At 39.4% G+C, this 9,604-nt stretch overlaps 1 protein-coding gene and 1 non-coding gene across 2 annotated transcripts; both read right to left on the bottom strand.

Moving 5' to 3' along the window:
* Positions 1 to 141, bottom strand: LOC141334205 (U4 spliceosomal RNA). The gene has a single exon (XR_012355521.1). It is a non-coding gene; the product is annotated as a U4 spliceosomal RNA (small nuclear RNA).
* A 1,164-nt stretch (positions 142 to 1,305) lies between these two features.
* kcnj8 (potassium inwardly rectifying channel subfamily J member 8) lies at positions 1,306 to 7,550 on the bottom strand. The gene is made up of 2 exons (XM_073838756.1): positions 6,952 to 7,550; positions 1,306 to 5,771 (listed from the first exon to the last, which is right to left on the bottom strand). The coding sequence occupies exons 1-2, from the start codon at positions 7,296 to 7,298 to the stop codon at positions 4,871 to 4,873; spliced, it is 1,248 nt and encodes a 415-aa protein (XP_073694857.1). The 5' UTR covers positions 7,299 to 7,550; the 3' UTR covers positions 1,306 to 4,870.
* Between the last annotated feature and the right edge of the window lie 2,054 nt (positions 7,551 to 9,604).

The raw sequence follows: 9,604 nt of genomic DNA, 5'->3' as shown, positions 1-9,604 counted from the left end.
TCTCCGTAAAGACCGTCAAAAATTGCCAGTGCCGACTATATTTCAAGTCGTCACGGCGGGGTATTGGGTAAAGTTTTCAATTAGCAATAATCGCGCCTCGGATAAACCTCATAGGCTACGATACTGCCACTGCGCAAAGCTGAAGCCTCTACGTCCAGAGAGGGGACGTTACCAAAAGACACACGAGTTCCCTCGACGGTAAGCGTACTTAGTGTTCCCTCTCCTATAGACAGGGTCACTGCGAAAGTAGATATGCAATCGAAATGCTGCAGTGTAAGTACATCGTGAAAGAGAAATGTTTTTATGTACGTTTTAAAAAGAAACATAGATTAGTGGTTGACCCCCGCGCAGTGCATGCTGGGACATACAGCGGTTTTCAAGTATGCTTAAAACAAAGTGCCACACATCGTTTACAAGCGCAGTTTTATATATAAAAAAGACGCAAGACGTAAATAAACGTTAATTTTCTCTTTAGTCATTGGCAGTGCATTGCAGTGATTCCTTGTTTCTTTTTCCACATTATGTGCAGCCGGATGTTAATGTCAGAACCACAAGTGGCCACCAGAGGGAGGTATTTATCTTAAAATATTCATTTGCATTTAACTTTGTGATTAAAGGTTTTTAAACGAGTATAAAATTGGACTAAACTTGAAACATAATAAATGTGCATGTAATGTGAATTAAACATCAAATTCACTTACGTTATCATTCAAGTTGGTGCAGCTGATGGTGATTCATTGGCTTGTCATCGAAACATCACGTCTACCTAGCCTATATAAAATGTTGCACAATATAAAACTCATTCTGTAAACGTTGAGTCTTCATATCGTGGAACTGTTCTAACAATATTATTCGGAACGTAATAACTTATTTAAACGATTCAGAGCTAACTTTCGGGACATTCACCATGTTCACTAAACGTTTGACTAGCCAGTTCTTCATTATACACGACACGTGCATACACAACTTACACATAGGCTAATGCAAATAACATTAACAATCGTGTAATGTTTACCTGCCTGACTCCCAGATAATCAGCGTTGGAGATGTTCTTGCTAATCGCAATGAAGCTTGGAGGAAAGTTTGCCCCAAGAGGTCTTTAACACATGTATATTCACCAGTTCACCACCAGAGGTCGAACAGCATCACAATCTGTTATCCCACATTTTCACCGTTACCTTGTTTTACTTCCGTTTGATGATTTTTATCTGTGGATTGTTTCAGCCTTATTAATAACCCTAATTTCATTTATAGAGTTAAAATAAAAACCCCAGAGCTTTTTTTTTGAGAATATTTACCATTTATTACAGATCAAATGAAAAAAGTTGTTTAAGTTGAATTAAATGTGAAACATACTGTCATTGTCCATAGTATGTTGCATTTAAGAACAAAGTCATACAAAGATAAGTTGTGCTGAAATGGTAGTACACTTAAAAATAAAAGTTCTTTATTTGCATTGATTGTTCCATGAAGAACCTTTAATATCCACAGAAACTTTCCATTCCACAAAAGGTTGTTTGTGAAAAAAATGTTCTTCACAGAAAAATAAAAGGTTCTTTTAAGAATTGTGCACTGAAAGGTTCTTTGGCAACCAAAAAATGTTTCTTCTGTCTTTGCAGTGAAACCCCATTGTTTTTTAAGTGTAGTGAGAGTTGTCTTTTTTCCATATAGTGATGTACATCCAAGTGTAATAGATAACCAAAAAAAAAAAAGTAGAGTGAGGACTCGCATACGTCACCATAGAGAAGTCGTTTTTTAACAAAAGATTCAGTTAAGGCATTTGAAAAAACAACCTAAAAATGATACAGGTGAATTGTTGACAACAATAACTGTAATATGATTTTAGACTAATATGCCTATTTGTGGAGGCCTTTAGAATTACACATTGTTTGATGATTAACAGCTGTAGAAACCATCTATTAAAATTAGAATTATAATGTCAAAAATCATGTCTCACCATCATATATAATAGGCCAGCTCTGGCCCTTCCCAGCAGGCACACGGAGTTACAAGATGTTGATATTTGGTTACATTTCGATAGCGACATTGGGTGACTAAAATTTGATGTCAGTTCAATGTCTAACATCAAGGTTAATTTGATGTCTAAAATGACGTCAGCTGACGCTGATATTGTTGTAAAGTAACCAAAATCCACCATTTAAGCCAACGTTAAACTACAGTAAAATTGCAGACTTAAAAAAAAAGCTTTATTCTCAACCAAAATATATCCAGTGCCGGGTTGAGATCCACTTTCCTGCAGAGAGAACCCTGATCAAACTTGCCTACCTATAGTTTTCTAGGGCTCTGTACCCATGCAAAATTGTGGTCTTGTGGACCTTCTAGACAATGCCCGCCGTATACATGTGTCCAATAAGTCCAGAAGACCATAGGACAGTGTTTCCCAAGCCTGTCCCTGTGGACACACCAACACTACACATTTTCAAACTCTTTCACATTTTCAAACTGACATAGGGTGTCCGATCATTTTAGGTTTCAGAAGGGTGCTCGCTAGCACCCTCTTTGTGGCCACTGTGCGAGACCTTGATGCACACTTCAAGCCTGCAAGCTAAGCAGACTTCTACCTGGCAGACAAAGCAGCATTACGTCACAAAAGTGCAGACTCAGAGGAAGATCGTGAGGGTTTAGGGTGTAATTTGGGACAAGACCAGAGTGTTTTCTTAGAGGAAGACCACAAGAGCTTAGGGTACCATTTGGGACAGGGCCTAGCAATCCAAAAGATCTTGATTACCTTGTTCTGGTGTGTTTTGTTTGGGTTGGAGCTGAACTTTACAGAAAAGTGGGACTCAAGGACCAGAGTTCCCCCGGATGAAAACAGTCAAAAAGCAGAGGAAAAAATAGAAAAGACTACGACAAGCAAGGACCTAGAGAAAGACAGGGTGAAAACTAACCAGGCTAACCAGGTCTTTTGTCATGTGACTGCTAGATTTGGTCCGCCCTCAGGGGTAAGGAACTGCACTTTGGGCACAGCGAGAGTGGAACTTCTGCAGTGCATAGAGTTACCCTAGCACACATAGTTGTTTCGGTGCATGGAGTTCCTCTTGCGCAAAGAGTTCCGGTGCAACATTTCACTCTTTTGGAGAATTTGGTTCAGAATGGAAGGACTCCTATTTGTCACGGTGGGAGAAAGGTCTGGGTCCAAATGCAGGGAGTTGACTTTAATATAACAAAAACACAAATAAACATAAACCAAAAGGCCAACACGGCACAAACTGAACGTAAACTTAAACACAAAATAACAAAATCAAGAGCACGATCAAAGTCCAGGGAATATCAAGAACGCAAAATAACATAGAGGACAAAAGACAATGCAGCCAGAAAGAGTAGTGGGAAATGAGAGTTCTTATAGACAAGATAATTGTGAGCAGGAGTGAGTGTAATCAGTGCTAATGACAAGACATGAGTGAATACTTAGGAAAGTGTAGTGCAGGGAAGGGAAAACAGCGACCTCAGGTGGCTGAGGGAAGCCCCACAGCCCAGATCATGACACTATTCTTATCCTTGTTGCCAAACTTTGAGTAGTCCAACGAATAGCTTGTTCTGGTGTATTTTGTAAGGGTTGGAACTAAGCTCTGGAAGAAAATGGATCTCAAAGGCCAGAGTTGCCTGAAATGTAAATGATCAAAAAATGAAAGTGAAGAACTGCACTTTAAGTTGTTCTTGCACCGAGTATTCCGGGGCATCAGGTTTCTCTTGCGCAAAGAGTTCTGGTGTGACAACTCTGGAGCATATGGTTTAGAATGGAGGGATTCTTGCCCAGCTTGTGGTGACCACCTTAACAGTGTTCCAAAACTTTGGGTAGTCCACCGAGTAGCTTGGTCTGGTGTATTTTATTAGGATTGGAGCTAAACACTGCAGAAAAGTGGATCTTGAGGGCCAGAGTTGCCCAGGATAGGAATGATCACAAAAACAGGGGAAACCATAGAAAAGAACATGACAAGGACAAAGAGTAAGACAAGGATTTAAAGAAAAATAGGTGAAAATCCCTAACCAGGCCTAGATTTGGTCCACCCCCTGGGATGCAGAACTGCACTTTCGGCAAGGCGAAAGCAGAATTGCTGCAGCATATAGAGTTGCCCTTGCATAAAGAGTCATTCCAGCCCATGGAGTTTCTTTTCCACCAAGAGTACTGGTGCGACAACTCCTGTATCTGGAGCATCTGGATCCGAATCGAGGGTTACTTGTCCAGCTTACAGGCACTGCAGCATACAAAGCTGTTCATTGAGTTCCTCTTGCACAAAGAGTTCTGGTGTGACTTTGAGTTTCTAAACTTTGAGTATCCCAACGAGTAGCTTGTTCTGGTGTATTTTATTAGGGTTGGAGCTAAACTCTGCAGAAAAGTGGATCTCGAGGGCCAGAGTTGCCCAGGATGGGAATGATCAAAAAACAGAGGAAAGCATAGAAAAGAGCAAGGACCTAAAAAAAGACAAGGACTTAAAGAAAGACAGGTGAAAATTGCTAACCAGGCTATTTGTCATGTGACTGCTAGATTTGGTCCACCCTCAGGGGTGAGGAACTGCACTTTGGACATGGAGAGGGCAGAATTGCTGCGCCGCATGGAGTTGCTCTAGCGCATTGAGTTGCTTTGGGGCATAGATGTCCTCTTGCACAAAGAGTTCTAAAGTGACTTTGAGTTCCCAAACTTTGAGCAGTCCAATGAGTAGCTTGGTTCTAGTGTATTTTATTAGGGTTGGAGCTAAACTCTGCAGAGAGGTGGATATCGAGGGCCAGATTTCCTCAGGATGGGAATGATCAAAAAACAGAGGAAAGCATAGAAAAGAGCATGACAAGGACCTAAAAAAAGGCAAGGACTTAAAGAAAGACAAGTGAAAGTTGCTAACCAGACTATTTGTCATGTGACTGCTATATTTGGTCCACCCTCAGGGGTGAGGAACTGCACTTTAGGCACAGAGAGGGTGGAATTGTTGCGCCGCATAGAGTTGCTCTTGCGCATGGAGTTGTTCCGGCGCATGGAGTTCCTCTTGCGCAAAGAGTTCTGGTGTGACAACTCACTCTTCTGGAGCGTCTGGATCAGGATGGAGGGCTTCTCGTCTAGCTCGCGGGCACTGCAAGGTGGAGTGGCCACCTTGACCGTGTTCCCGAACTTTGAGTAGTCCACTGAGTACACACCCTCTTCCTCAGTCACCATAGGCACGAATCGGTGGCCCCACAGAATCTCCTCAGTCACGTACGAGGTGCGAGCCTGGGTGGAGATGCCCGTGGTCTCCACCACACCTTCCAGGATCACGATGACCTCCAGATCGCTACACTGCAGCTCCATTGCTGAGAGATCATACAGAGGACTGTCCTTATCGATGACGTGACATATGATCAAGGGAGCCAACAAGAAGATGCTGTTGCTGGCAACTGCGCTTTCTGTCTGGACGTCGATCTGGTGGATGGGTATGACCTCGCCCTCTGGGGTAGTGGTCTTCCGGACCACTTGAAGGCGCACGACTGCATTGATGATCATGCTTTTGCGCAGATCACCCACCCGGATCATGAAGCACAAACGGTTGTTGCGCACGGCAATGACAGCATGGCGGCTAAAGATGAGGGTCTCTGCGCGTCGGTGGGACTGGGCAGTCTTCATGAAGATGCAGCCCAGCATGACGGCATTAATTATTAGCCCAATGATGTTCTGTAATATGAGCACCGTGATGGCTGTGGGACACTGCTCTGTTATCATACGCCCTCCAAATCCTATTGTCACCTGCACCTCAATGGAGAAGAGGAAGGCAGAGGTGAAAGAGCTGAAAAAGAAAACACCAAAGAGTATTAGGCTTCTAGAACTATTAAAATTAAATTTTCTGGTCACTACCTTTTTTTATAATTTAAAAAATGATAAATGTCACAAATTATAGCCATTCTTACTATTACTATGTATATAATAAATATTACTATATACTATGTATATAATTACTCTGTGGAAAATACAGACAAAGAAAGAGTAGGCATATCTGAACGTGCTGTAAAAACGATTAATCGTGATTAATCACATCTAAACAAAAAGTTATATATATAATATATAAACACCATTTTTCTTAAATATATACATGCGTGTGTGTGTGTGTGTGTGTGTGTGTGTGTGTGTGTGTGTGTAATATATACATAACAAATATACACAGTACCCTCATATGTTATGTAAACAAAAACTTTTATTTTGGATGCGATTATTCACGATTAATCATTTGTCAGCCCTACAATAATTATAAAATAAGGATGCGATTAAACGCAACTAATCGTTTGACAGCCCTAAAATAAATATAAGGTAAGGATGCAATTAATTGCAATTAATTGCTTGACAGCTCTAAACTAAATGTAAATATGAAGGATGCAATTAACCACAATAATCATTTAACAGCCCTAAAAAAAATTAATATAAGGTAAGGATGCGATTAATCATGATTAATCGCTTGTCAGTTCTAAAATAAATATAAAGGATGCAATTAACCACGATTAATCATTTGACAGCCCTAAAATAAATATAAATATAAAGTAAGGATGTGATTAATCATGATTAATCATTTGACATAATCTGTAATTATATAGCCTAATCTGTGTTAATATTATTATTTTATAATTCTTGTTTTAAAATAAAGAAAAGTAGTAACATGTACACAAATGTAAGAATGAGTTGTTATATAGTACTTTATTATTTAATTGTATATTTCCTTTTCAAAAAGTTCTGCTTCATGCTGTACTATGGAGCTGAACTGACAACTGACTTTTGCGGTTTCGTTTTTCTTTTTAAGCTTACTAGATTTAATAAAAATGTAATTAAACTATATTTTATGAGCCATTATAAATAAGTGTTTTGATGCAGCGTAAAGTATGAATTTAGTAACATTAATTTCGTTTCCATAACACAGTCAAAACAAACTCTTCTCATGTCTATTACTCTAAATTTTTACACTAACTAAAACAACTTACTTGACATTAGTGACACACTGCTCTACGACAGGTTTACAGTCCAGATCCCCGTGCGCAAAGGCCACCAGCCACCAGAACATAGCGAACAGCAGCCAGCTGCACAGGAACGTCATGGAGAAAATCACCAGGGTGAAACGCCATTTGAGATCCACCAAAGTAGTGACCACGTCCTGTAGGAATCTGCCCTGCTCGCGGATGTTCTTGTGCGACAAGTTGCATGCGCCGCTCTTGGCAATGAAGCGCGCTTTGTTTACCCGATCCCTAAACACCGGCTTGCGGGGAATCGCCGATACGAGCGCCGGGGAGAACGCGAACTCTTCTGGAATGATGCTCTTACGCGGCAGCATTGTTGGAGCAGTTCACTGCAAACGGTCAGGAAAAAAGACTCTCCATTCAACGACTGTCAAAAGCGCAGCTTCAGTTCAATAATCATCCTGCATCTGCCCAACTAAACTAAAGTTTAAAAAAAAAATTGTTTTACATCTATCAGACCTTAATCTAAGTTCCTGCGGCAGTTTATACAATAAACACCAGATATATATCAGAACACACTCACCGCGTAAAGGCTTCAAAAAGTATGTTTATGATGATTGTGCGGCGCTCTTACTGGACTTCCACACATGGGCGGTACATCACTGTCCTGCTGCCTCCGAGAAACATCCACCCTGGAGAGAAAGTCTAAAACTACTTCAAAATATTTAATCAATTGAATCTGCTCTATATACAAAAAAAAAAAAAAAAATTGGAAATAGCGTACAGGAAGTAGCTAATCAAAATAAACCGTATGTGACCCTGGAGCACAAAACCAGTTATAGGGTTAATTTTTCGAAATTGAGATTTATATTATGATTTTTCCATTGATGTATTTTGTTAGGATAGGACAATATTTAGCCGAGATACAACTATTTGAAAATCTAGAATCTAAGGGTGCAAAAAATATTGAGAAAATCGCCTTGTCTAAAAAAAGTACTTATGCTTTTTACTAACCAAAAATAAAGTTTTGATATATTTACGGCAGGAAATGTAGAAAATATCTTAATGGAACATGATAATTCTGACCCATACAATGTATTTTGGGCTATATACAAATATACCCGTGCGACTTAAGACTGGTTTTGTGGTCCAGGGTCATATATAATAGGATAGTCTGCCAGTCACAAAATAATTGCAGGTCAGGACTTTAAACAAGTTAAATTGCTAAAAACTGTGTATCTGTGTCATGTAATTTGTATATCAGTGCAATGTAATGAGCAAAAGTTTTCACACTGGGGTCCGGAGAAACCTGAGGGCCGCAAGAGGGCGCTAGGAAAATTGTGAATGTTTTTTAACTGAAATCTCTCGTTTTTAACAATAATATAATAGTAACAATCCCAAATGTGCCAGCTGAAAATACTAAATGATCATATTTTCTTCCATAAGACATAGATACATAAGAATAAAGTGAGAGTAGGCTCGTTTGAATCTAAGATGTTTCTCCTCAGCGTTGTCTTTAGCTCACTAAATACGACAATGTTCTTCGTAAACATTGCACTGCTTTGCAATGATATTTCTTGTGAAAAACGCCATCCACCTTTTCCTTTAACACAGATGTAAGCTTATAGGCGAGACTTCCGGTTCATTAGCAACTATTGGAAAATAACAAGTATAACAAACAGTTAATGGTAAAACTGTTTGGAGTTGTGTTCATAATTAAAATAATACATTAAAATAATATGGTAAGACACACCAATTTGCAACATCAAGCAGCAAAAACGAGCTGTTTCGTATGGCTAAAATAGCGGGACGCTGACTGGAATCCCGACTCGTAAAATTTACAAATGGCCGCGGCCTCTCTTACGGGAAATAGGTGGATACAAATAAATGTTTTTCTTGAGGTTTATATATCTAACTTTTTCATAATAGACAGTAGGATAAAAGACACTATCATCTTAATACAAAGTAAACATACAAAGTCTGCCTATAATATCACACTTAGTATGTTTCTCTCACGTTATAATGGGTTTCTGTATATGGAAATATATAGCTGCCGACATAATTTAGGAATGAGGCAAGATATCACCGTATTTGGGAGTCTTTGGCATCAAGTTAAATGAATTAGTCAAAATGTGAACAGAAGGGGGCGCTGTGTGGCAAACTATTTTTTCTTACCCAAGGGACTTGAGAGTTTAATGTGACACTTGTGTTTGTGTTCCTTTTTTTGAACATCTTCGCCTTTTAATAAATGGTTTTAATTAGTTTTTAATAATAGCTTAGGCCTATGTAAAGACACTCAACAGAAATAAGTAAACACACAAAGCAATTTTTATTTTTCATTTCGTGTGTAAAAAAACTTAGGCACACACAATAACGCTGTAGCGTATTAATTACATATGTACATTTAAAACAGTCCATCATGACTAACATGCAAATACCTGAAGTAAGCAGTAACTATATAAAAAAAAAAAACGTCAAATGTTTTCTGACTAAACTGTGCTGCTGTTGGCTCTTAGTTACGTTTTACGTCAGGTTTCCACATCACCAGAGTGTGTAAAGCGTGTCGACGGCAGTTTTACGCACACGGTTGCGTTCACAAGTTACTGGAATATCACTGCTTAAGTGTAACATCACAGCTCGCTGCAAATATTCATCAAATCACTGGGCCTGACAGTAGCTA

Source organism: Garra rufa, chromosome 4 (genome assembly GCF_049309525.1).
Source record: "Garra rufa chromosome 4, GarRuf1.0, whole genome shotgun sequence".
NCBI classification, from domain to species: Eukaryota; Metazoa; Chordata; class Actinopteri; order Cypriniformes; family Cyprinidae; genus Garra; species Garra rufa.
Note: the sequence above shows the minus strand (reverse complement) of the source record. Positions and strands in the feature narration are given on the sequence as shown.

Bases quoted from the DNA above. Each gene is read 5' to 3' on its own strand.
- kcnj8 (XM_073838756.1), bottom strand. From the start codon at position 7,298: ATGCTGCCGCGTAAGAGCATCATTCCAGAAGAGTTCGCGTTCTCCCCG. The intron at 5,772-6,951 runs GTAAGTTGTTTT...TTTCTTTTTCAG, and splicing joins CAGTGTGTCACTAATGTCAA to CTCTTTCACCTCTGCCTTCC.